Genomic DNA, 27925 nt, shown 5'->3' on the forward strand with positions numbered 1-27925 from the left:
GGCTGGAAGCGGTCCCTCCGACGGTCGTCGGGGGAAGAACCCGGAGGTAAAAACTCGAGGTTGCCTATTATCCAGAGGTCACTTCTAATTCAGGCAACAATTTGAAAAAGAAGCAGAGAATTACAGCGGTTAAAAGACAGAATCAGTAAGAAAAGGGGGATGTCGGAAAGGTGATTGTTTTAACCCGGAAGGTGAAAGCTCTTGCTTTGTAAAACGTGCCAGGGAGGATACGTTACTCCGAACACTTAAACGACTCGTAGCTCCAGCAATTTCCCTCGTAACTATTACTTGTGGCACAAGTATCGCTTTCTCAGCCTCAAAACAAAGAAAAAATGCCAGAGACTCTGTCTGTACACCAGCTTTCTTAATACAACTCTATGTTCAGACGTCCATTAATCCATGCCTACACAAGATCTCCAGTGTTAACAACAAGAAAGTCCTCACTCGATTTTTATCAATCAAATTTCCTTCCTTAGAGACCTCATCTACCAACTAAATTTTGATAAACTATTGTGAATCTTGATTAACTAACCAGTTTTTAGGTATTAGAAAATAGAAATGATGATAGTTTATAAAAATTTAATGTGACATTTTTGACTTTGGCTATAGTTTCATTATTTTCATCCTGAGAAGTGAGAAGTCAGAGACAATTAAGTTATAGCTTAAATATCATATATTCTCAATGTATGTAAAGGGATTCAAGAAACTTTTAGTAATCCATAAAAGCATATATATCTTGTAACACCTCAAATCATAGATCATGTCTCAATGCATCCAGCATCACCTCCATAATAAAGAGTTCTTAACCAAGGTTCTTTATCCCCATTACCATACAAGGTTCTGTAACACTTCAAACTGGTTTCACGTGCCTTCAGACGGTTGATTTCAGGATCTATAACCTTTTTAAAACCAGTGATGACTTTGATACTGTTCACATAGGCTGCCTTGCTTAAACCCTCCCTAGGCCAATTCCCACTTCCCATAACTGGAGCCTTCTCTGTCACCGGACTGTACACTTGACCTCCCCAAGCTGCATAATTTGCTCTTTTATCAAAGCCTGAGTCCAGGAATAATGACGCAGGCCAGTATCCAACGTTCTCATCGTTATATGCAAACCACCAATCTCCATTGGCAAGATCCTGTTCTTGATTTGGTGAGAAGTGATCAAAGATGATTAAAGATTAGAGAATCTTGAGTTTACCTGATACAAGCTCAACCTTATTTCATATTGTGTCCCATTATAAACGGAAACTGGTTGAAGAAGGGCACCAAGTGGTATGGTCTTGCTGACTTGCACAAACCCAGGACATGTTATGTCATAGCAGCCGGACTTGTCATTATCTTTCTGTTAATGATATATGACACACATAGCATTTAAGACCTTAAGAAGTTGAGAAACATTAGCAGAAGCTCTTTACTGGTAATACAAAACTTACACCCCAGTATGCGTATAAGTGAACATGATATTGAGAGATTTGGTACAGCGATGGATCCACCTGTTGTATATACATATTCAAAACATTTTGTCAACTTCATATTCATGTCACTTACTTAATAACAAAGGAACCAGAAAGGGACTTACCATCCACCCAACAGAAAGGGACTTACCATCCACCCAACAGCAACTGCCATGAATGCGCCACTCATTTGATCTTGCGAGACTTGTGGACCCCACAGGTTAAGATTTCCTTTTACTCCATAAAAATTGCTAGGTCCGAAGTTAACCGTTGCAACCTAATAATCATAGAGAACAAAGATCAAACTAAGAAAACGAAAGTAGAGAACATTGGTTGCTACTCTGTCACACTAATTGTTTCTTACATAATATGGTCCAGTTACATCAGTGTTATTTCTCTCTGTAAGAAAGTTTAATGGACCATTGAATCCTATGGATTTTAAACGCTTTGCAAGCATAAGATCTTGCATTGTAGTCCTTTTTACAATTACTGTTCCATCTGGGCAGTTTATTTCCTCTTGCAAATATTGTAAGGGATCAGCTTCCCATAAAATGTTGTTGCTTGTGATCCATTCAGGTGCATTCGTTGGCTTCAGCTGCATAAACGCCAATGCGTTCATAAAATCATTATCTTACAAAAGACGGAAGAGGAAAAGAAAAAACTATGTAGAAAGCAAAAAACCTGAACAGATGATCAAAGGCTAGTTGTTTGTGAATGTTGATACAATCGAATATGTCACCTTGTTCTGTCTGTTCAAAATCATTATGATTAGATGTTATTTACAATGTAAATACCCAAGACCAGTGAATAATACTATTGGGTCATTAGGCCAACCTTGAAACTCTTGATTGCAGGTTTGTTGATAGCTTTGAATTGTTGTCTCTCAAATTCTTTTTTCTCTTCTTCCGATGGTATTGCTCGACGACGTTCCTGAGCGGCTTCAGTGACTAAAATAAGAGTGGCTGTTAACAGAAGCAGTAACACAAAGTTGTGGAAGGAAGCCATTGATTCCCCAAAAGTTGATCTTATATCTTTATTTTGAAAACATATACAGTACTTCTAATTCTCAAAAAAAAAAAACAAATATTCCATTAAATAGTTTTTAGTGTCACTTATAAATTTATAATTAATAGGAATTTGAACTAAATATAAACACAAAATTAATAATACAATTAAATTGTAAATACAAAAATATGGAGTAATTAAAAAAAGCACAAAATCTAGTATAATCAGTAAAAGTAGTAAATACAAGATTGTGGAGTATTTTTTGGTAAAAAGATAGGGAAATTATTTTTGTGTTGCTATGGTGAAAATTAGACCTGCCCTGTGGCATAGTGGCAGGGAAAACATTTTGCATTAAAAAGCTTTTATTTCTACCAAATTTCTCTATTTATTACAATATCATCTTCTCGTACTTTCATGTTATCATTTGTAATGCATAGAAACATAACAAAGATTCATGCATTTTTTACGCAACAGAAGTCTTTTCTGTTTATCTAAAACTGAGAAGTTGTCTGTAAATTCAGTAACATGGTTATAGATTTTTTTTTCATTCAATGGCGGTTTGGCTTCACAATAGAATCCACATTTCTGGTTAACTAATCATTTGTCGGTATAAGAATATAGAAATTATGATAGCTTATAATAAGTTAATAACTGATTGTGACATTTTAAACGTTGGCTATAGTTTCATTATTTTCAACCTTAGAAGTCAGAAACAATTAAGTTTCTGCTGAAAGTTGTGTATATCATATATTCTCAATGTATGTAAAAAGGGTAAAGAAATTCATGAAACCTTTAAGTTATTCATAAAAGCATATATATATATCTTGTAAAACTTTAGAAAATAGATCATGTTCCTATATATGCATCCAGCAGGACCTCCATAATAAAGAGTTCTAACCAAGGTTCTTTATCCCCATCACCATACAAGGCTCTGTAACACTTTGAACTGGTCTCTCGTGCCTTCAGACGCTTGATTTCTGGATCCAAAACTTTTCCCAAACCTTTGATGACTTTGATACTGTTCACAGAGGCTGCCTTGTTTGATCCCTCCTTAGGCCAATGCCCACTTCCCATAACTGGAGTCTTCTCTGTCACCGGACTGTACACTTGACCTCCCCAAGCTGCATAATTTGCTCCTTTTTCAAAGCCCGAGCCCATGAACAATGAAGCAGGCCAATACCCAACGTCCTCATCCTTATATGCAAACCACCAATCTCCATCGCCAAGATCCTGTTCTTGATTTAGAAAATATGAATATACAAATGGTTTAATGAGAAGTGATTAAAGATTGAGTAGAGATTACAGAATCTGGACCTAACCTGATTTGAAGAAGGGCACCAAGTGGTATGTTCATGCTGATTTGCACAAACCCAGGGCATGTTATGTCGCAGCATCCGGAATTTTCATTATCTTTCTGTTAATGGTATATATACACACGTAACATTTAAGACCTTAAAAAGTAGAGAAACATTAGCACAAGCTCTTTACTGATAACTCAAAACTTACACCCCAGTGTGTGTATAAGTGGACATGATGTTGAGGGACTTGGTACAGAGAGGGATTCACCTGTTGTATATATACATTTTTCAAAATTGTGAACTTCATATTCATGTCATTTACTAAAGAACAAATTAAGAACCACAAAGCGACTTACCATCCACCCAACATAAATGCTGGATAGTCGTTCTTTAGCAACAACCCCCCCCCCCCCCCCCCCCCCCCCCCCCCCAACTGCCATGAATGTGCCACTGAATTGATCTTGTGAGACTTGTGGATCCCACAGGTTAAGATTTCCTTTTACTCCATAAAAGTTGCTAGGTCCAAAGTTAACCGCTGCAGCCTAACATAATGTGGTCGAGTTACATCAGTATTATTTCTCTCTGTAAGAAAGCTGGGACCACTGAATCTGATGGCTTTTAAACGTTGTGCATGCATAAGATCTTGCAATGTAGTCCTTTTTACAATTACTGTTCCATCTGGGCAATTTTGTTGGAATGAAAAACTTTATAAAGATAGAGAAAGTGTTTAAGTGTTTGAAGAGAAATAAGCTTTATGAACAAGAAAGATTTTATAACTTAGAAGAGGACTCTTATTAGTTGAAAGTTTCTTACAAACTTGGATTATTTCTTGATGATACAAAATGAAAGGGGAGTGGAAGTATTTATAGCCTCCAAAATACAAAATATCTTATATATTTTAATCCTAAATCTAGAGAATTCTATCATAATATCTAATATTTTTTATTATAATTATCTAGATAATTCTATGAGAATATCTAGATTTTTATTCTAAGGAGGTGGAGGATAATTCTAGATATTGGACTAAGTTTGGACTAAAATGATTAGTAAATTATTAGTCCAAAATGTGATCCAAATCAAGTTTAACTTTCAACACCCCCTCTTAAACTTGATTTGGTTACTCCTAGCAAACTCCTCATCTTGATAAAGTCGTCTCGCTTGAGTGGCTTGGTGAAGATATCAGCTACTTGATCATTTGTCTTCACATACTCTAACTGCACATCCATCTTGGTAACACATTCTCTAATGTAGTGATAACGAGTATCGATGTGCTTACTCCGATCATGGAAGACTGGATTCTTCGCCAATGCTATTGCCGACTTGTTATCCACAAAGATCTTTGTTGGCTCCTCTTGTGGTAGGCTCAACTCCTTTAGCAAGTTTCGTAACCAAATAGCATGGCAAACACATGAAGTAGCTGCCACATACTCCGCTTCACAAGTATAAAGAGTGACAATTGGTTGCTTCTTTGACATCCATGTGAAAGCGGTTTCTCCAATGAAAAACACAAAGCCAATTGTGCTTTTCCGGTCATCTACATCTCCACCCCAATCGCTATCGCTATATCCAACAAGCTTGTAATCGTCAGAAATAGAGTAATACAAGCCAAAGTTTATTGTACCTTTGATATAGCATAGGATCCTCTTGGCTGCCTTGAAATGAGTTGTTCTTGGATGCTCCATGTATCGACTCACAACTCCAACTGCGTGTAGGATGTCGGGCCTTGTGCACGTTAGATATCGTAAGCTTCCAACCAAACTCTTAAAGAGTATTGGATCCACACTCTCTCCTTCTTCTTCCTTTGATAACTTGACTCCACATTCCATTAGCGTGCAAACTGGATTTGAGTCATCCATCTTGAACTTCTTAAGCACCTCTTTAGCATAGCCTTCTTGAGTAATGAAGATTCCATTTTCTTCTTGCTTTACTTCAATGCCAAGGTAGTATGACATCAATCCAATGTCGGTCATCTCGAACTCCTTTGTCATCTCCATCTTGAAATCTTCAAACATAATCAGATTGTTGCCAGTGAATATTAAGTCATCAACATATAAGCATGCAATCAATATATCATTGTTTTGAGTTTTGATATAAAGTGCATGCTCATATGGACACTTGATGAAACCTTTCTCCTTGAAGTACTTATCAATCCGAGTGTTCCATGCTCTTGGTGCTTGCTTTAATCCATAAAGCGTCTTCTTCAGCCTCAAGACTTTATCTTCTTCTCCTTTAACTATGTAGCCTTGTGGTTGCTCAATGTAGACTTCTTTCTCAAGGTCTCCATTTAAGAAGGCTGATTTGACATCCATTTGATGTATCCTCCAACTCTTTTGGGCTGCCAATGAAATGATTAATCTAACTGTTTCTAAGCGAGCAACTGGAGCAAATACCTCATCATAGTCGATCCCGGCTCTTTGACTATAGCCTTTTGCCACCAATCTTGCCTTGTACCTTTCAACATCTCCTTTAGAGTTCTTCTTTGCCTTGTACACCCACTTCACACCAATTGCCTTGTGTCCATCTGGAAGTGAAGCTAACTCTCATGTATCATTCTTTTGAATCGACTTGATTTCTTCATCCATTGCACTTTTCCATGACTTCTTTTCTTTAGCTTCTTCAAAGTTCATAGGCTCGCAATCCGTAAATAGACAAAATAGAGTAAGATTGTCTTGATTTTCAGTTACCTCGTAGATGTCTTGTAAACTTCTAAAACGTGGAGTCCTTTCACTTGAGCTTTCATCTCCTTGAAAACTTGTTGTTGGTGAAGTTGGTGGTGTAGCTGGCTCTTCTCTCGGTTGCTCCACATTCTCTTCTTCAAAGGATGGAAAGAAGTTGTAGTCTTCATTATTTGATCTCCGATCCCATTCTCCTTCTTCATCAAAGATGACATTCCGACTAATGATTGTCTTCTTTGTTTCAAGATTGTAGAGCTTGTAGCCTTTGGAGTTAGCATCATACCCAATGAAGATGTACTTTTCACTTTTGTCATCTAGTTTGCTCCGCTTCTCGTCTGGAACATGAGCGTGAGCAATGCTTCCAAAGACTTTTAAGTGCGCCACACCGGGATTCCTTCCGCTCCAAGCTTCTTGTGGTGTCTTTCCTAAAACACTTTTTATTGGAGATCGGTTTGATATATAAACCGCACAAGCAACTGCTTCCGCCCAAAACTCCTTTGGTAGCTTCTTACTCTTGAGCATGCTTCTTGCCATCTCAAGTATTGTCCTATTCTCTTTCTGCTACTCCATTTTGTTGAGGGGTTATTGGCACCGTCAACTGTCTCCAGATGCCATTATCTTCACAATATTTCAGAAACTCTTTGGACATAAATTCTCCTCCTCGATCCGATCTCATAGACTTGATATTAAGACCACTTTCCTTCTCAACATGGGCTTTGAACTTTTTGAAATTTTTAAACACTTCTGATTTTTGTTTCAAAAAGTAAACCCATGTTTTTCTTGAAAAGTCATCAATAAAGAGAAGGAAGTAGTTACTCTTACCAAGTGAACTTGGTTTGATCGGACCACATACATCTGTATGTATGAGTTCTAGTGGCTTTCTTGCTCTTGTCTCCGACTCCTTTGAAAAATTCATCTTGAATTGCTTTCCAAGTAAGCAACCTTCACACACTTGATTTGGATGATTGATGCAAGGTAATCCTTTCACCATTTTTTTCTTGGAAAGTAGCTCTAAGCCTCCAAAGTTGAGATGCCCAAATCGAAGATGCCAAAGCCAAGATTCCTCTTTGTAGCACATCTTGAGACATCGTGCAATGTCATTTTGAATGTTTAGGACAAACATTCTATTGTTTGACATCGGTACCTTTGTGATGAGATTATTTGTTTTATCTCTTAAAGAAAGGCTATTATCCTTTAGTCGAATGTCATAACCTTTCTCTATGAGTTGTCCTAGGCTCAAGATGTTGGTCTTCATGCTTGGAATGTAGTAAACATTGGAAATGAATTGATGATCTCCATTCTTCAAGCGGATGAGAATATTTCCTTTACCTTTCACCTCCATCTTCGATTCATCTCCCAAAGCCACATTGGTTTTTACCGATTCATCGAGCTCCACGAACATATTTTTATTTCCACACATGTGGTTGCTTGCGCCACTATCAAGGTACCACTTGTGAACCTCATTTGGTTCATCCTTCTTGTAAGCCATCAACAGCATATTTTCTTCCTTACGTCGTTCTTCAACATAGTTGGACTTCTCTTCAACTCTATTGTTGTTTGGAGTTTTGCATTCAGAAGCATAATGTCCAAACTTTCCGTAACTATAGCATTTGATGCTTGATTTATCGTACCTTGATTTTGGGTTTCCTCTTCCACGACCTCTTGATGAATTCTCTCCTCTTTGGTTGAATTTGTCTTCATATGGTCTCCAACCTCGTCCATTTACACCACGACCTCGTCCTCGGAAATGACCGCCACCACGTCTTAGATTGCTTCGGCCACTTTCTTCCTTGTGATCAATTCTCATCTTGAGAACTTGCTCCACAATATCTTCTTGCTTCTTCTTCTTTTCTTCATAAGCTTGTAGTGATCCAAGAAGTTGCTCCATTGTCATAGTCTCCAAGTCTTTTGTCTCGTCAATCACGGTAACAATGTGTTCGAATTTTGAATCCAATGATCTAAGAACTTTCTCCATGATTCTCACATCATCTAACTTCTCACCATTTCTCTTTAGGTTATTAGTAACCGTCAAGGCTCTTGAGAAGTAATCTGAGATGAGTTGTCCTTCCTTCATTTGTAACGCTTCAAATTCTCCTCTTAGAGTTTGAAGACATACCTTCTTAACTTGTTCCGCTCCCTTGTAAGATGTCTGAAGCTTCTCTCATGCTTCTTTGGATGTCTTTGCTCCAGCAACCTTCTCAAATGTATCTTCATCTAATCCTTGATAGATTAGACAAAGAGCCTTCTTGTCTCTCTTCCATGAATCTCTCAAACCATCCTTTTGTGTTTGAGATAGACCACCATCATTCTCCGGTTCATTGAAGCCTTTCTCGACTATTTCTCACACATCATGTGCTCCTAAAATAGCCATCATCCTAAGACTCCAATTGTCATAGTTGCTCTTAGTGAGCAATGGAACTTGGAAGGGAACACCATTGTTTGCCATCTTCAAAAGAAACTTATAGCTCTGATACCACTTTGTTCGAATGAAAAACTTTATAAAGATGGAGAAAGTGTTTAAGTGTTTGAAGAGAAAGAAGCTTTGTGAAGAAGAAAGATTTTATAACTTAGAAAGAACTCTTATTACTTGAAAGTTTCTTACAAACTTGGATTATTTCTTGATGATACAAAATGAAAGGGGAGTGGAGGTATTTATAGCCTCCAAAATACAAAATATCTTACATATTTTAATCCTAAATCTAGAGAATTCTACCATAATATCTAAGATTTTTTTATTATAATTATCTAGATAATTCTATGAGCATATCTAGATTTTTATTCTAAGGAGGTGGAGGATAATTCTAGATATTTGACTAAGTTTGGACTAAAATGATTAGTAAATTATTAGCCCAAAATGTGATCCAAATCAAGTTTAACTTTCAACAAATTTACGCTCTCTTGCAGATATTGCAAGGGATCAGCTTTCCATGAGATGTTAATTGCTTATGATCCATTCAGGTAAATTTTTTGGCTTCAACTGCATATACGGCAATGCGTTTACAAAATCATTATCTACTAAAGAGCTTCATCTTTCATAAAGAAGCTAGTTGTTTGTGAATATTGAAAAGAACTAAGAACTCTCCAGAAAGCAAGAACCTGAACAGAGTGATTTTTGAGGAGACGATGATCAAAGGCTAGTTGTTTGTGAACATTGATACAATCAAACGTGACGGGATAAGTCACATATCATAGTTATTGTTATCTAACTGTTAGTTTTCTTTATTATGCTTGGTTTTATATCTTCTTTCCTTTTCCTAGATAGTTAAACCTCTTCTTTGTTTACTATATGTAGCCTTAGGACACGTTTTAGAACACACAATCAATAAACTCTTTCTTTACCTATTACTTATCTCTCAAGCAAACCTTGCTAAGTTCATACAAGAGCTTCGCATAACGAACTCAGTCTTTCGAGGTGATCTTTCTATCCTTACGATCATCTTCTAGGTCTGTGTATATCCTTTCTTCGAATCCGCAAGTAGGATTTCTAGTTCGGGAATTTATCTATCGTGTTTCCTGTCTCATCAAATATATCACCTTGTTCTGTCTGTTGAAATCATTATGATTAGATGTGATTTATAATGTAATTATACTAAGACCAGTGCAGGCTATTGGGTCAACCTTGAAACTCTTGATTGCAGGTTTGTTGATAACTTTGAGTAGTCTTTCAAGTTCTTTCTTTTCTTCTTCCGATGGTATTGCTCGACGTTCCTCAGCTGATTCAATGACTAAAATAAGAGTGAATGTTAACAGAACCAGTAACACAAAGTTGTTGAAGGAAGACATTGATTCCCCAAAAACTTTGAAAAAATTACATATATACAAACCCTTAAATTTATACAAAAAACAAATTTAGGCCCCTAAACTATAGAAATCCTTATTAAATCGTCTATAATCCCCAAAATAATAGGACATGACAAAAAAATCTCTTATATCTTTCTTCTGCGTGCAAACGAATATCTATATGATTGAGAGTTTGCTCTTCTCTCTAAAGTGCTTTCCTAAACAAAAAAGACTAAAAAATTAGTGTCACTTATAAATAGATATCTAAGTTAAATATATGTAAATATAAACACAAATTAAGTAAAATCAATAAAGTAGTAAAACAATGGAATGGAATAATTAAAAGCACATAACTGAGTAAAATCAGTAAAAGTAGTAAATGCAAGATTATGGAGTATTTATTGGTAAAAAATAATATAATCCATCTTGCAATCAACTAATATTTTTAAGAGATATTGCTCCTTAATATTTGTAAGATATAAATATAATTAAAAGAACAAAAGGCCTTTTTATAATGTAATATACGCTGGCGTAGCTTTCACTTTTCTATGGGAAAAAATCAATGAAATTGGAGTGCATTAATGAAATTAATTGCTAATTTGCTACTAAAACCTCTGACACTTAACTCTGCTTTTTAATATCTCATCTAAAGCTTGGGAAATTTTTTTATCTCTCTTAGATCTCACAAAAGAAGCTTTAAGATCAGAACAACCATTTTACTTTATTGTATTTTTGAACATATCTTACTTTCATTAGCTCAACTTTCTTGGATACAATAAAAGAGGTAATTTAATAATAAACATAAAATAACATATCAAAATAGATTAAGCTAGATATATCTTGTAAAAGAAATTAACAGTAAATTGGAGATAAAGTTTGAATGGGTTGATAAAGTTTGAACGACATAGTTAAATATCCATTTTATTTATTTCTTAAATTTTAAACTGAAAAACAGAAGATACTTAACCAGGAGAGATCTTAAACACAAGCTAGCTAGAGTGTGCAACCTCCTGGTCCTCCATAGAAGATTGCATCATACGGAACTTTACTATCTGATTTGGTTTCTGCTTTATAACAATTTGGGGTGGTTGAGAGTGGATTTACTGTAGAAATTGGTGGCTTTGATAGTTTGCCGTCAATTTCATCAGCCACTTCAATACCATTCACATAGGCTGCTCTCAAGTAACCTTCAATGGGGAAATGCCCACTTCCCATGTGTGGGCTCTTCTCTTTCACTGGACTGTATACTTCTCCTCCATATGATATCAAACTTGCTCCATGGACTAAACCGTCTTCTGTGAACAATGATTTTGGCCAGTATCCAACATTTTCATCAAACACCACCAACCACCAATCTCCTGTTTTACTATCCTGCTTAGACAAAGCATTGTTGCATATACAGCTGCTAATTTGGACCTTATATATTCATTAAAATTTACTAGAGAATTAAGCTTTCAAATGATTTAATATAAGGATGCTACCTGAAAGATGCTGATTTTTATTTCATATTGTTTGCCACCGTATGTAGAAACTTGGTTAAAAAGGTAGCCCAGCGGGATTTTGGTGCTCACTTGGACAAAACCAGGGCATAATGTATTGAAGCAACCTGTCTTGATAAATCCATCTGCCTGTTTACAAACAAAGAATAGACTGATATATTTTACGACAAGACATCATGAAAGTGGGAAAAGTCAAGATGTTCTTCATAAAAGACTTATATGTTTGGAGAACATACAGTCCAGTAGGTGAATAAGCGACTGTGGTTCTTGTTTAGCCATTGGTACACCTGAGGGACATAATAATAAATGTAAACTGATGAGTGCAATCAGGGAAAGCAACCGGAAATGCAACAAATCCTTGACTTACTGTCAATCCAGCTCCAACTTTTCACATTCGAACATTGATATAATAATTAATGTAATTTGATGAGTGCAATTTCATAAAAATGAAAGAAAAACACAAGATTCTGACTTACTATCCATCCAGCTCTAATGCTTTGAAAATGTTCATAATTGCCTGTGGCGACAAGCATACTCGCAGAACTGATCTGAGTGGGTGAAACTTCTGGTTCCCAAATGCTGAGGTTTGCCTTTCCTCCATAATTGTCATATTTGAACTCACCCACGGCAAACTAGTTTACAAAGAGAACAAATAAGAAGAACGAGTGATAAAGTTAAATGCTCATTGTAGGTGAGGATATGCTCTAAGTAAAGGAAAATATAATGAATTAGCATATGGTTAAATACATGATAACCAGTTAAGTCGATATTATTTCCCTTTGAAGAAACATATCTTGAATATTTGGACCCCATGGATTTTAAACGGTGAGCTTGTATAACATCTTCATATGTTGTCCTCTTAACAACCACTGTCCCAAGTGGACACCTTATCCCATCTTGTCCAAACGGAACAGAACCACCATTCTTTGAATTGTTTCTGTTGATGGCCCATTTAGATGTATTTGTAGGCCTCAACTGCACATCATAGTTTCAATCCATTCACATAATAATATAATTTCAGAATTTCTACTAGCTTCTTGTAGTAGCAAACTTCTTATATGCACGAAAAACCTGAACAGAGTGGGTCCTGAGCATAGGATGATCAAATGCTAGCTGTTTATTAATGTCGATGCAATCCAATATATCACCAAGTTCAGTCTGTCGAAATGCACAAAAATAATTATGATATGATCTGAAAGTAAAGTGATTATGGTCGCACAAACAAGCCAAATTTATGAACATAATATGAATATGGTTTTGGAAAGGCTATAACTTACCTGGAAGCTTTTGATTGCAGGTCTATTGACATAGTTGAGTAATCTTTCCAGCTCCCTTCCATTGTCTTCCACTAGTACTTTTCTGTGACTCTCGGCAACAATAATGAGAATTAGTACCGAAAAAGTCAGCATCTGTAACTTATCAAAGGAAACCATGGCTCTTATGACTGACTATCTTTACCAAAAGTTTAATGAAGCACAACAATTATATACGGTATCAATAATTTCGAGACCATTGATACCTACGAGGCACCTATATACAATGGTTGACAAATGTCTCTTCCTAAATCCCTTTATGAGGATTCTTAAATGAGTCATTAAAGAGCAAACTTTAAGATACTTTTTTTTTATAAATTAATAAATTCACAAACTGTAAAAAAGTAGTCACGCTTTCTTTCAATTTATAACTTGTTTTGGTAAATATTAATTTATCTTTACTATAATTAAATAAAATAGTATCTAGCATAAATTATGTTTCAATTTTACTTTAAATATTTTTAAATAAATATTATTTAACTAATATTTTGCATTGAATTTTAACACGATTTATATTAAAAAAAAAAAAGAAATCCAAAATAATGTGTAAATTAAAACAAAGAAATTAATTAACAAAGATGGAAGCAATTCCAGTCAACTAAATAGTCTATAACTCGTATATAATTTATAAAAATATTTTTTATCTTTCTTTATTTTTTTAAAGATAATATTAATGTTAAATAATGAATCCAATTGCAAAAATGATATGCACAAATTGAAAGAAATCATTAATAGTTTTGCCTATCATTGTTAATTTTTATAGCATATTAAACTCTCCAAATTGAGGATACGGAAAATAGAAATGGAAATCCACAAAAGATTTATGTATATCAGAGATTAAAGATATTTTATTCATAAATCAAAGATTTACAAGATGTGAAAGAGTCTGATACAAAATATATAAGCTTGAATTTGGAAGATATCAATTGGTGATGTATTGATGGAGCTCGGAAAGAACATAATATTTTACAAAACTAGGATGGTTTTGTGGTAAAGAGAGATCTACTAAAAGTATGATTAGAGCCATGAATATTCGAAAGAGTCTATTATCTTTAGGATTTTTAACATAAAAACCCCTCAAGTATGTTTCATTTGGGTAAAACTTCTCAATTAAGAATGTGACATAGAAACCCCCAAAGTCAATTTTTTTAAGGAATCAACCCCTCCGTCTACCTGACGTTAAAAGTTGTAGTTTGTCGTTAAATCAGAAACGCATTGGTTCATTGAATTACCAAAAATGTCACAGCTTTCATATCTCTTTTTTATCTATTTCCAGAATTCCCAAATCTTTAGGGTTCTTGTAAATTTTCTCCATTCTTCTCCATCCAGGGAAGTAAACAAAACTATTTTGGTTCTTATGTTTTCTACTTAGATTCTTATGTTATCAACTTGTACGTGATTTGCTATTTCTTAGAGAAGAAAATTGATGGAGCTGAAGAAAGACTTTGATATGAAGAAAGACATTGCAAAGATTATTAGTGTCTTGGAGAGTATTAGAGCTAAGTTTTAGAAGTGTTGTTAGTTTCTTTTGGTCAAATTGTTAATCTTAGTTGTTGGTGGTGTATGATTCGTACCTTGTTTATGTCTTATGCTCAAGTTGTTTGTGTCATCTGGCCAAGTTGTTGTCGTAGAGATGTTGTTGGTCTCGGTTAAAGGTCATCAGACTCATCTTTTACTATTTACATTTTGTCATATATGATCCACAATCAAGTCACTAAATTATTAGAATATACACAAACATGAAAATTTCATCATAAATATAGAACTTATAAAAAGACAAAACACACGAACATGAAAATTTCGCACAGACTCATCTTTCACCCTTTTTCCTTTTTCTTCGGTTTGCCACAATTCCTTCACTGTCCCTTTTCAATTTCCGCACAGAACACACGAACATATAAAAATAGTCTATAAGCTTTTCTCGAATTCGCCTCTCTCACATCTCACAATTAAAACTCGGAAATCTCAGAATTTGAGAAACTAGGGTTCGTCATCTCCATCTTGATAGTATAAGTCGTAAGCTTAAACTAATCTCAAACTACATGTTGTTCTAAGCTAATGTCGTGTACTCGTATTGCTTAATTAAAATATCACTAGATCTCGATCCGCGCAACCGCGCGGGTTTTTGTTTTCATTTATTTTTATATAAATATTTTGTTTTCAATTCTAAATTGGTATATATTATAATATATATGTGTCTATCAATTTTTAAAACATAATAAGTTTACGGTATATTTTTTCATTGAATTGATTGTTTCAAACTTTCACATGTATTTGTATCTTCTTCTATATATATATTTTTGGATTATTATTTCACTATTAAAATCGTAACTATATATATAAAGATTAGTAAAATATTGTCTTATTGTCATATTCAAAGATATTGTAACATTTCATAAATTTAGAATTTTTTTAAAAAATTAAACTTTTCGCTTCATAGATTTATATTATCGAGTAAATAATTAAACATTTACTTTTTTAATTTTTAAAATAAACTATATAGTTGAAAATTTGTTTTCATTGGTTTAAAGGTAGTAAAGATTAATCATTGTTAGATAATATGATTTTTGTTATTTAAAAAAAAATCTTTGTAATTTTAAAAGTTAACATTTGACAAATATTTAAATATTTAATATATGGAGGTATAGTATTACAACATTAAATTATATCTATTTAATTTATACTATATATAAATCCAATGGATCATCTATTGTTTAAATCCAATTATAGCCTAATAAAAAATTTTGGTAGGCCCAAAATTTAAATGATAAGATTAGAGATTAAATGTAACATGACTTTATAGGAATAGATCCATTTTTTAAAAAAAATTACACATGAATCAAAGTTGTGACTTCTGTTTTAATATATAAGATGTACTAGTTTACAAGATAATCAAAACACATCGTATTGCTTAAACGGTTGAATTAACGGAGGGGCTCTTTCATTGAGATACATAACGTTAGGGGTTAATATATTGAATCATTAATTGAGGGGTTTCTACCCAAATGAAACATACTTGAGGAGTTTTTACATTAAAAACTCTTATCTTTAAATACAAAATGTGAAGCTTTGATTTGGGGGATGGAGTGCACGAAGACTCTAGATACTAAATAGGTAGTATTTATAACTGAATACTACTTCTTTATTCTCAATTGGTAAAAATAATGTCTGCACTGACAGAATGATCGGCCTTCACTATACATATTGAAGAATTTTTACGCTATAAAGATTTCTTCCCAAATTTTGACATTTATCATACCCAAAGGAGAAAAATATAATGGCTGATAAATTTGTACGAGGTATTTGAAATATGTTTTATGATATGATTTATGTTGATTCAGTTCCACCGAACTAGTTTATAGATTTGGAATCTTCTTAAGAGTAGTATACCTTTTGTTAGAAAAAAACAATCGAAATGAAAAAAAAATACACGTCCATACGTTTAACATTTATAAAAAAGCTTTGATATCTTTCGTTCTTTACTATTGATGATAAAGCTAAAATCAATATAATTTAGAAGCCGTTACGCTTGGAGGATGTATGTTCTACTTGAATCAACAAAGGGAAAGTACTATATGGCATTGTATAGGTGGGGTTTTGAAAGAACAAAATCCTTTACCACCAGGGGCGGATCTACGGCCGTGGTAGACGTGCCCCATACTATGTTAAGCTTCCTATAGATCGTGCTCCATGTAATCTGTTTTTACGGTAATGCATGGTTTTGATGTTCTCTGCACCTTCCTTTTTTCATTTTAACTTTTTTCGTTTTCTTTTTATTTTCCATGCCTATCTATTGCTCAAAATATCTAATTTCCTTTTCTACTCCTTTGTAAAGTAGTTGTGTGTTTAATTTTCTTTATGACCGATTGTAAGCTGTATTTTATTCGTCTGTATTTTTTTGTATCCAATTATTGTTTAGATTTTTCTATAAAGGCCACAAGAAATAGAAATCCTTGAATGAGCATAAAAATCAAAATAACAATTAAAAACATTGGAATCCTGGAATGACACTCATACTTTAACAATATTACCATTAGATTAACAAATAATTTTTGAAAATAAAAATCAATAATACTTAAGTTTGAAAGCTACTTTTTTGTGCGCTAACAAAACGATATTGTTCCATAATCACATTCTAAAATATATTACATCATGATAGATGATCTTTAATTAAGAAATTTTTTGGTGATTCAAATATATGATGATTTCATATTTTAATATAATTTTTAACTTTGTAAAAAACTTTTTCACCAATAATATTTTCTAGTTTATTTTGTAATTGATTAAATAATTTTTAATTTATATTTTAAGATACTTTTTAGGTTAAAATCAAAATTTTAATAATTGTGCATTAACCTAAACTTCATATATTTTGAAACAAAGGAAGTATTAGTAAGATATTAGTTTTTTTTTTTACATCGAAAGCTCCATATTTTATTAAGAAACTACCAAGAGGTTGGCCTCATGAGCCATCCAACTCGGGAGTTGAGTGTTTACATGGGAAAAATAAAGACCTCGAGACCTAGCTCCTTTTGCAAGGTGGTCGGCTCGGAAGTTCAAAGAACGGGAGATAAAAGATATGGAGCAAAATGTTTACATAGAACTAATAAGGTGAAACTCATCGAATTCAGCCAGTAAGGATGGCCATTTGTCTTCGTCGTCTTCTTCCAGGAGGTTGACTAGCTGGAGGCAGTCTGTCCTGAAGTTCATAGTGCTATGGTCCAACTGAATGGAGGATTTCATGGCCCACAGTAGAGTTTGGAACTCAGCATGTAGGGGGGTTAAGACTCAGTTACTAGCAAATGAACCGTAAGTCGTCGCCCCATCCTCAGTCGTTAGAACCATTCCCCCACCAAAAAAGTTATCATCCTTGTGCCAAGATGCGTCGATCAAGCATTGGGGGCTTGGGTCTTGAGGTGGAGGGGTAAGGGGAGTGTCGTCGCCTGTCTCTACTTGGGATTGGTCGATGATCTGGGCTATGCGCCAACTCTCTGCCTCTGCGCGGGCTATTTATATGGTCTCTAACGGTGAGATATCTTTGCCGTTAAAAGCTTTGTCGTTGCGAGCTTTCCATATGTACCAAATGACCCACGGAACAGTTGCACTGATATTTTCCGGGATTGCAAGTTCCTTTGCGCGCCATAATATGTGATCCAGATTACAAAAGATCGAGTTTCTCGGGAATAGCCCTGGAGAGTGCGGCAAGTCTGCCAGAGCCCAGGCTTGGACTGATGGCGGGCATTCGAAGAGTAGGTGGTTCTGGGTTTCTTCTTCTGCTCTACATCTCGGGCAGGATCGATCAGTTCAGCAATGGCGATCGGAGAGCGAGCTACAAACCGGAAGGCAGTTGGAGATCGCTTGCCAGATGAAGTGTTGTATCTTCTTGGAAGTCTTGAGCTTCCAGACTTTGGCTTGGAGAGTTGTTATACTAGGTTCAAGGACCTGATCATTCTCCGAGTGCTCCTCTGTCTCCATGGCCAAGGTATACCCAGATTTGACCGAGTACATGCCAGATTTGGTGAGGTTCCAACAATAGTCAATGCCTCGGGGGGATCGATTCGGCTGGAGACTTTGTATATACGGAATATCCTCAGGGACTACTAGTTCGCGTAGGAGCTCGTGTTTCCATTGGTGCGAATGAGGGTCTATCAAGTCACTAACCCGTAGCGAGGGGTTGAAAGAAGGGCCACATGGGATGGGTGGGCGTGCTGGTGACGTTGGGAGCCATGGGTCGGACCAAACCAAGGTCGTTTGCCCAGCTTTGCGCTTTCCTCAGGCCGGCTTTCAGGAGGGGTTGAGCAGCCATGAGGCTACGCCACACGTATGAAGGATTGCCCGCCTTGTTGACCTCTATCGGGTTTGATAGTCTATAATAGCGCCATTTTAGTACGCGAGCTTGGAGAGAGTTCGGGTATTGTATGAGCCTCCAGAGTTGCTTCGCAAGTAATGCGAGATTAAAGTTTTTAAAATCCCGGAAGCCTAAGCCTCCCTTATCTTTTGGGGAACAATTTTTTTTCCAGGCAATCCAATGAAGCCCACGATTATTATCTTTTGTGCTCCACCAGAAGCGAGAAATGGCACTTGTGAGCTTGCGAATGATATCCTGTGGGAGAAGGAAGCATGACATAACGTAGGTCAGGAGGGCTTGGGCTACTGATTTTATTAAGACCTCTTTACCACCTTTAGAAAGCAATTTCGCAGACCAGGAGTTTATAGTATTCATTAGACGTTCTTGAATGAACGCGAAAGCTTGTTTCTTGCTTCCACATATTTTTTCCGGTAGTCCTAGGTAGACGCCCATGCGACCTTCTTTTGAAATGCCTAGTTCTCACTTTATCTCAGCTTTTAGGTCAGGAGGAACTTTGTTACCAAACAGAATGGAAGATTTATCTACATTTAGTTGCTGTCCTGAAGAGCAACCATATGTATGTATGATCTTCATAAGCTCCGTACATTGCGGGATTTCTGCTTTACAGAAGAAAAGGCTATCATCTGCGAACAGAAGGTGAGAGATTGGTGGACTACCTCTCGCGATCTTCAGGCCCGTGATTCTTCCTTCCCTTTCTGCTCCTTGAATCTGGGAAATAAGAGCTTCTGTGAGGATGATGAAAAGGAAAGGGGAGAGCGGGTCGCCTTGTCGAATGCCTCTTGAGGGGTGGATGCTGCCTTTGGGTTCTCCGTTTAGTAGTACCTGGTAAGACACCGAGGAGATACATAATTTTATCCACGATACCCATTTAGACGAGAAACCCAGCTTGAGTAGGAGTGCTTCAAGAAAGGACCATTCAACTATGTCAAAAGCTTTGCTCATATCCGTTTTGATTGCAACAAATTTAGCTTTGCAGCTCGGGTTTGTTCTCAGGGCATGAAAGACTTCGTGTGCTACCAGAATGCTGTCTGTAATCAACCGCCTAGTCACAAAGGATGATTGAGTTTCCAAAATTAGGCTGGACAGACAACGCTTGAGGTGTTTACTAAGGATTTTGGAGATGATCTTATAGCTTACATTGCATAGGCTGATTGGTCGGAATTGTGATATTTCACTAGGACGATCGGTCTTTGGGATGAGGCATATGTTTGTCTGGTTCAAGCGGGGATCTAAAACGTTGTGCTGGAAGAAGTCTTTCACCGTTTCACACATCACCTCTGCTGTGATACCCCAGTACTTCTGAAAAAAGAGGCATGTCATTCCATCAGGGCCAGGTGCTTTGTCTGGATTAATGTCATACACAGCTTTGCGGATCTCATCATCTGATGGAGGTTTAGTCAGAGCTTCGTTCATGGCCGGGGTAACCTTCTCTGTAATGTATCTTAGGGATTCAGAAAAATCAGAGGGTTCCGACGAGGTGAAAAGGGTTTGGAAGTATCATGTCGCTACCTCCTCGATATCTTCTTCCGTAGGAGTTTTGTCACCCGGTTTCTGGCTCTACGCTGCTTTGTGGTAGCATGGAAGAACTTAGTATTCGGATCTCCTTCTCTGAGCCAGTTAGCTCGACTTTTTTGCTTCCAATTGAGCTCCTCGTCTCTAAAGGCACTACAGAGGTTCCACTTTAAGGTTAAGATAGCTTCCTGCGAGAAATTATCATCTACTTGCGCTTGTTCGAGTTGGTCCTTGATTTCCTCTATTTTTTGCTTTGCGTTTGATAGGTTGGCGCGCTTCCAGCGAGAAATAAATTTACGGCAGTGGACTATTCGTGCGTGAAGGTCCTCCTTGCTAAAGAGAGATGGGTCATTCCAACCTTGGAGAATAGAATCGCGAAAGCCATTTTTGCCTAGTCATCTCTTATCAAATTTAAAAGCTCTCTTGCCCTGCTTCTTTGTGGATAGAAATCGGGTGACGATGGGACGATGATCACTTCCCCAAAGGCGGAGATACTCCACATTCGAGTGGGAAAAATTGTGGTGCCAGTCTTCATTGCCTACTGCTCGATCTAATCAACATTGGACTTTTCCAGAAGCTCTATTGCCAACCCAAGAGAGAGGGTTTCCTTTGTAGGGGAAGTCTATCATCCCGCAGTTTGCTAGCATGTTTTTAAAAGGAAGGAAAGAGGAGTCTGGACGTTTTCTGCCTCCTTTTTTTTCTAAGTTGCTGGTAATTTCGTTAAAATCACTCAGCATCAACCATGGTCCCTACCTTGACGTGCTCATATGAGTAAGGCGTTCCCATACATTTTCTCGGTACTCAACGACCGGATCACCATATATAAAAGTAATATAGACCTTGTGCCCTTCTATGGTGGCTTCAATATCGATCATGCGATTATTGGAGTAAAGAACCGTAACATCAAAAGAATCCAAATAAAAAAGTGCTAGTCCACCGCTTCTGCCCTCGGGTTCCACGGTGAACAATTTATTATAACCAAACTCAAATTAAAAATCCTGAAGAAAAGAGTAATTGTTTTTTTGTTTAAGAAAGAAAAAGAAAAGAAGGAAGAAAACAATGATGCAGTTCCCGGAGATGTTGTCTTGTCAGATAGGCTCCGACACCCTGACAGTTCCATGCTATTGCAGTCATATCTTCTTACTGGGTGGTTTCTAGGACACCACCGAACCTGAAAGGGACACAGATTTTTTGCGTGAAGTAGAAGGAAACACCTCAAAGCGAGGGACCATAGTCGAAGAGGACGTCTATTTCTTACCCGGTGCTGTCTTCTTCTTTGGGGAAGCACGGGTACTGAGCACCTGAAGTTTCTTTGAAGCTTGCGCTCCTTTTATGTCAGGGGAGCGGGGGATCTTCTTCTTCAAAAGACCTTTTGGGACGTAAGCTCCGGGCGACTTCTTTTGGGTTGGCTCGGGGGGGGGGGGGGGAACATCTGACCTGGCAGAGATGGGTTGATGTTCTGTGCGAGCCGATTTCTTGTACACAGCATTGGCTGGAGAGAGTTGAGTTATAGCCTCAATTTTTTCTGCATCAAGGTCAGGAGAATCTCCAAGAAGATCAACATTATCAGCATCAAACATATTTTCATCCCTCATAGTTTTTTCAGACATCCCTAAGCGTTCGGTTTCAAGGACTAAGTTATCTACCTCCGCCAACTCAAGATCAGTTATGGGGGCGTCTATATCCTGATCTAAACCAATTTCTAGTTCTAGGAATTTTTCTCCTTGTTCCGTAGGAGGGGGATCATACCTTTGAGCTTGACTTGTTGAGTGAGGCGTCCCCGAGTGTCTCTCCGAGATGATCAGGTTGTTGCTTTGTTTCTCGGAGATCGTGAAGGGTGTATCTTTAGCTTGGGACGTGGGTGTGTCTGTGGCTATAGACTTTCCTTTAAGGCGTCAGATCCTTTCCTCCTCTGAAACTATGTTTGCAGCTTCCCTATTGTGTGTTGCGATAATTTCACCTGACTCCAGGGATGCACGGTTGTCGGAGATTGTCTTTTGAGAGTCCATAGTGGCACGGGACCTTTCCATGCGGTCATGCTCAAGTTGACGGGTCGTGCCATTGACATTGGATTTGCTCCTGGAATTTTCGAAGTTGTGTCTTGGCCGCCATTCCAATGAAGGCTTTTTGAGTGGGCGGTGATCTTCCTTGCGGGACAAGCTTCGGGGGAGATGGTTACTGTTGCGTCCTCCTCGATGGGTGTCCTCCCTCCTGGATGGGATCTCTAGGTGACTCCACACTTCCCTACCATGGTGTAGATGACGGTTGTCTTGTCTGCTTGAGCTTTTACGATCATAAGTATGATCGGCAGTCTCTCGTGTCTCCCGAGTTGAGAAGGATGAGGGCGTGCTCTTCCTTCTTTTTTCATCTCGGTAGAGTTGGTTGCTTCGAGAGGTTGCCGCAGAACTTTGGTATCTCCCAATCAGAGGGGATCGAGGTCTTTTCAGTTGGTTTCTAGAGTTTAGACCTTGAGAGCCCTGGATCGGTAGCCTAGTTTGATCATTGGAAGCATTATTTTCCAGGCGTTGCTTCCTCTTATATTCCCGTTCCTCCGGTGTTAATTGGGGGCAAGTGTTTTCATCGTGGGAGATGAGGTTGCAAGTGAAACAGTAGCGATGAAGACCTTCATAGGTAAGTGTTACTTTCCCTATATATCCATTTGGGAAGCCAAACCTACGTTCAAACTGCAAAGGCTTATCAACATCGATAGAGACTTGAATGCGGGCTTTCTTTTCATCAACGAGGAGCTTTTTTCCAAGTGCATTGGCGATCTCCGTGAAGGTCTTGTCGTTCCAGAAATGAACTGGGATTCCAGTTACATTTATCCAGAAAGGTATTGTGTTTGGGAAAGTTTCAGACGTGAAAGGTTCCCAACGCTCCAGCGCGAAACTCTATTGATTGAAGTGGCAGGGTCGCTTGTTTAGGACGGTCTGGAGGTCCGCTTCGTTGTCAAAATCGAACTGGAAGCGGCCGTTTCCAAGGTTGAGACCTCGGACTCTCCCTTCTACGTTCCAGATCCGGGATCGGGGGAGGAGGTTGATCAGAGCGTCGATACTACGTCCACGGGTATGGAACACTTGCCCAAAGAGTGAGGCGGAAGCGTTCCTTGGCGTCAGTGATATCACATTCCGGAATACGAATGATATCGTCTTCGGAGTTTAAAGCACGACGATCTCCATTGGTGGAACCTCCCTTGCGAATCATTAGCGAGGATTGACTCATAGTGAGAGATGACTCGTAAAGAACTTAGCAAAAGCTAGAAAGGTAGATCGAGATCTATAAGATATGGAGAACTGCGGTGAGGATCTGACGAGGGTATGGTGGTGCTTTTATGGTGCGAGTTCCTCTAGGGTTTCTGTGGGGTCGGTTTTCGAAGAGGTTGCCTAAAAACGGGAAGTGAATATCGTGAGAATCGTGGGAATATTGCGTTCCTTGGCAAGAAAGCCAGAGATTGGTCGGGTTGGGAGATCCGCCGGAGGGAAAAGAAAAAGGACGTGGGGCACAAGGAGTGTTGAGTAGTCTCCCTTGTGCACCAGGGTAGAGAGAGAGACTTCAGAGATGTGGTGAGGGTTCGCCGGAGTTGGAGGAAAACCAGATCTCAAAGTCGCCTATTTCGTCGCCAACCCTAGCGGCGCTCATTTTTTTTAATTCCTCTGTAAGCTATTAATTTAGATATTTTGTTATGATAAAAAAAATTATTTGTGCCAAATACCAATATTTTTTCTGGATCCGCCCCTGCATACCACAGGATTAGAAGATAATAGGGGCAATAAATACCTGACGAAAGTCCACTGTCCCCGAGTCAGCTCATTCCGATTGTGGACAAAAACATTCGTAGTAGGCTGTCTTCCATCCGCGCCCGAGCGCACACGGGAGGTTTAGTTCAATGGTTTGCAACGAAATAGTTTCTCAAAGCTTTTTTCTGGGTTTATAAAAGTTTCTCAAAATGTAAAACAACTTTTTTGTTTGAATTAATTTAACATTCTTTCAAGAAAATAAATAAATAAATAAATACCTGACGAAGCTTATCACTTTTACATCAAAATATGAAGTTTTTTTGGACTAAGAAATGCACAAAGACTATATTTACGAAGGTTTGTTCTCAATCGATGAAAACGATGGCGACACTATTTTTTAGTGTGGACGAAATTCAATGACATAATTTTCTCAAATTTCGATGATGTAAACAATTATTTCATAATTTCACGATCATAAATATGCCAAAAGCACAAAATATAATAACAAACAAGTTTGCATGCGGATGTGGTGCACGAAGTACTTCTCTTCATTTGTTATATATTGATTTCATATTTCCGGTTTGGTTATCCGAATAACTTCGTTATTGCTGTAAAAAGAAAACGTTACGCGTAGAATTTCAATTATCTTGTTTGGACTTCACAATATTTTACCAGTTAGCATCCACTGATCCACCCGACTGAAATTCTGGCGAGTGGTCCTATAGGACATCTATAATCGGAGTGCATAAAAAAACATTCTTATTCTAATTTTGATATTAATTGAATAACTCCAATTACACATACACCAAAACATTCTTCTTGTATCTCTGTTAAATCTCATAAAAAAGTTCTAACTTCAGAATAACAACTTTATTTTTGTAATCAAACTGAAAAACAGAAGATACATATCTTAAACACATTTTCCTGGCCCTCCAAAGAAGATAGCGTTGTACCAAACTTTTTTTTTACCTGTAAGACTTGCTTTGTAACAATTCGGAGTGCTTGAGAATAGCGTTACAGGAAAAAGGGGCTTCGAAGCTACACTTCCTTCGACCACTTCAAAATTATTCACATAGGCTGCCTTCGAGTAACCTTCACTCGGAAAATGCCCACTTCCCATGCTTGGGCTTTTCTCGTTCACTGGACTGTATACTTCTCCTCCATACGCTACCAAACTAGCTCCATGACCTAAGCCTGCTTTTGTGAACAATGAGTTTGGCCAGTATCCAACATTTTCGTCGTACACCACTAACCACCAATCTCCTGTGCTGCCATCCTGTTTACACATGCACTATACAGCTGAAAATTTGGACCGAACATATTCATTCAAATGACTAGTAAACACAATGAACATTCTTATTAAGATAGAGTTAGAGCCTCAAGTTCTTGTAGATTCGGCTCATTTCGTGAGACTTCTACTTATTTAAGGAAGTTGGTGCTACCTTATAGATTCTGATCCCTACTTCATATTGTGGGCCATCATAAACCGAAACTGGTCCAAAAAAGATGCCGAGTGGGATTCTGGCGCTCACTTGTACAAAGCCAGGACATAAGATATTGTAGCAACCTGTCTTGATAAATCCATCTGCCTGTTTTGAATCAAATAATACAAGACATAGCATGAGAATGGAAGACACTCAGTATGTTATTCATAAAGCTATTAGAGTTTACTGCAAATGAACTTCTATAAGTGATTTATTGAGAATGGAAGAAAACTCTATATGTTATTCATGAAGTTTTTTGAGAACATACAGTCCAATAGGTGTACAGGCGACTGTGATTCTGGTTCAACCATTGGTAGACCTGAGCGACAATTTGAAATGTGGGTTTCGTTATATATTTTCTACTTTTTCACCACTGATATGAACTAGTGTAAATTGATGAGTGCAATATCAGCAAAGTAATACAAAAGATCTAGACTTACTATCCATCCAGCTCTAACGCTTTGAAACTGTTCTTTAGAGCCTTGGGCGATAAGCATACTCGCAGAACTGAATTGAGTGGGAGAAACTTCTGGTTCCCAAATGCTAAAGTTTACCTTTGCTCCAAAAACTTGATGTCTGTACTCAGCCACCGCAAACTAGAATACAAAGAGAACAAATAAAAACAAAATAAGTGGTCAGCTCTCATCGTTGTAGCCTTGTAGGTGAGAAACTACGCGAAGTAGAAGAGGATGTATTAGCAGATGGTGTTAATATGTACATGAAAACCAGATAACTCAATGTTTTTTCCTTCTGAAGAAATATGTCTTGAATATTTGGACCCCATTGATTTCAAACGTTGAGATTGTATAAGATCTTCCTGTGTGATCCTCTTAACAACCACTGTCGCAGATGGACAACTTATGTCATCTTGTCGAAAAGGAACTGAATCACCATTCTTTGAATTTTTGTTGTTGTTTATATTCCATTTAGGTATTGTTGTAGGCATTAACTGCACATAATAATTCAATCCCTTCAGAAACTTAGATTTTTTTAGGAATATCCACGAGCGTACTTCTTATATAGACTAAGACCTGAATAGTATGGTTCTTGAGCAGAGGATGGTCAAAGGCTAGCTGCTTATTAATGTCAATGCAATCCAATATATCACCATGTTCAGTCTGTCGAAATGCAAAGCAATGAACTTGATTCTGGTCGCATAAAACATGATATCATATTTGTAGCAAAACTTACCTGGAAGCTCTTGATTGCAAGTTTATTGATAGAGGTGAGTGATCTCACCAGCTCCTTTTCATCCTTTTCCAGTGATAATGTTCTGTCGCTCTTGGCAACTATAATGAGACCTAATGCTGAAAAAGTCAGCAAAATAAGCTTCTTAGGGGAAATCATGGCAACTAGACAAAGACAAATGAAGGAAATCAACTATATATATGTGGTGCCACATCACTCAGAGACATTTTGTTAATACCAACAAAATGACAAATGGCTCTCATGGATAATCAAGGATCTTTAACTATTTTCTCAAAAGATGAATAAAACGTAGAAACTATATATGGTGTCACACTAATAAAAAATTTAAAAATTAAAAAGAAAATCTGAAACCATTAATAGAATCAGAAAACACCTAAAAAAATTAATAAATAAATGAAAATAAAATAAAATATATCCAAACTATTGAAACCAACAAAGAACCTATTGACTGGCATGGCTCTCTTATGTGGATTCTAATGAGCAGGGGCGTATGTAGGATTTTTTTAATATGAAGGCAAATCATGTATAAATACAAACATAAGGCTAAGATATGAAGTTTGATAGGAAAAAATAGCTAAATTATGGGTTGAGTTGTAAAGAATTTAGAAAATTTGTGGGGGCAAGTGCCACATCCTTAACACAAGTAGATTCGCCACTGCTAATGAGAGTCATAAATGTGCGAAGACGTAACTGGCCAGGGAACGTTCATTTTGAAACTTTTTTTCTTTATCTCAAAATGTAAGTGGTATATTAATGACCAGAGTACACGTGGGCATTTTAACCCGGACCCGAAGATCCGAACCGGAACCGATCCAAAAATACCCGACCCGGAACCGGACCAAAAATTTACAAGTATCTTTTGGGTCTAAGTTTTTTTTACCCGAAAGAACCGGAACCGAAAAGGAACCGACCCGAATAGATCCGGACCCGAAAAGAACCGACCCGAATAGACCCGACCCGATAAGAACCGATTTGTACCTGACTTAAAAACATGTATATCTAAAACTATGATGTTTTTGTGTTCTATTTTATATATATTATTTTATGATTTAGTTGAAATATCTTTTGTTAACAAAATTTGTTATTA

At 37.2% G+C, this 27925-nt stretch overlaps 2 protein-coding genes and 1 non-coding gene across 3 annotated transcripts; all 3 read right to left on the bottom strand.

Moving 5' to 3' along the window:
* Positions 1-650: 650 nt before the first annotated feature.
* Positions 651-2462, bottom strand: LOC106398130. The gene is made up of 7 exons (XR_007317789.1): positions 2292-2462; positions 2139-2150; positions 1822-2052; positions 1583-1734; positions 1437-1496; positions 1202-1345; positions 651-1139 (listed from the first exon to the last, which is right to left on the bottom strand). It is a non-coding gene; the product is annotated as an uncharacterized LOC106398130 (transcript).
* Positions 2463-11120: 8658 nt separating this feature from the next.
* On the bottom strand, positions 11121-13181 carry LOC106402267. The gene is made up of 7 exons (XM_013842965.3): positions 12992-13181; positions 12786-12872; positions 12462-12689; positions 12191-12346; positions 11951-12001; positions 11697-11843; positions 11121-11586 (listed from the first exon to the last, which is right to left on the bottom strand). Exons 1-7 carry the CDS (start codon positions 13145-13147, stop codon positions 11209-11211), a joined length of 1203 nt encoding a protein of 400 aa, XP_013698419.2. The 5' UTR covers positions 13148-13181; the 3' UTR covers positions 11121-11208.
* Positions 13182-24815: 11634 nt separating this feature from the next.
* LOC106398134 lies at positions 24816-27599 on the bottom strand. Its single transcript, XM_022700382.2, has 7 exons — positions 26821-27599; positions 26661-26747; positions 26348-26578; positions 26070-26225; positions 25898-25948; positions 25588-25734; positions 24816-25421 (listed from the first exon to the last, which is right to left on the bottom strand). The coding sequence occupies exons 1-7, from the start codon at positions 26974-26976 to the stop codon at positions 25056-25058; spliced, it is 1194 nt and encodes a 397-aa protein (XP_022556103.2). The 5' UTR covers positions 26977-27599; the 3' UTR covers positions 24816-25055.
* Positions 27600-27925: the final 326 nt, after the last annotated feature.

The sequence above is a fragment of the Brassica napus genome, chromosome C1 (assembly GCF_020379485.1).
Source record: "Brassica napus cultivar Da-Ae chromosome C1, Da-Ae, whole genome shotgun sequence".
Lineage (NCBI taxonomy): Eukaryota > Viridiplantae > Streptophyta > Magnoliopsida > Brassicales > Brassicaceae > Brassica > Brassica napus.

Excerpts from the sequence above, each read along its gene's own strand:
- LOC106402267 (XM_013842965.3), bottom strand. The coding sequence starts at position 13,147 with ATGGTTTCCTTTGATAAGTTACAGATGCTGACTTTTTCGGTACTAATT. Across the intron at positions 12,690-12,785 it reads TCAGGACCCACTCTGTTCAG|TTGAGGCCTACAAATACATC; the intron begins GTTTTTCGTGCA and ends TATGATGTGCAG. Across the intron at positions 11,844-11,950 it reads GCTTATTCACCTACTGGACT|GCAGATGGATTTATCAAGAC; the intron begins GTATGTTCTCCA and ends GTTTGTAAACAG.
- LOC106398134 (XM_022700382.2), bottom strand. The coding sequence starts at position 26,976 with ATGATTTCCCCTAAGAAGCTTATTTTGCTGACTTTTTCAGCATTAGGT. Across the intron at positions 25,949-26,069 it reads GCGTTAGAGCTGGATGGATA|GTCTACCAATGGTTGAACCA; the intron begins GTAAGTCTAGAT and ends ATTGTCGCTCAG. Across the intron at positions 25,422-25,587 it reads TAGGGATCAGAATCTATAAG|GATGGCAGCACAGGAGATTG; the intron begins GTAGCACCAACT and ends ATGTGTAAACAG.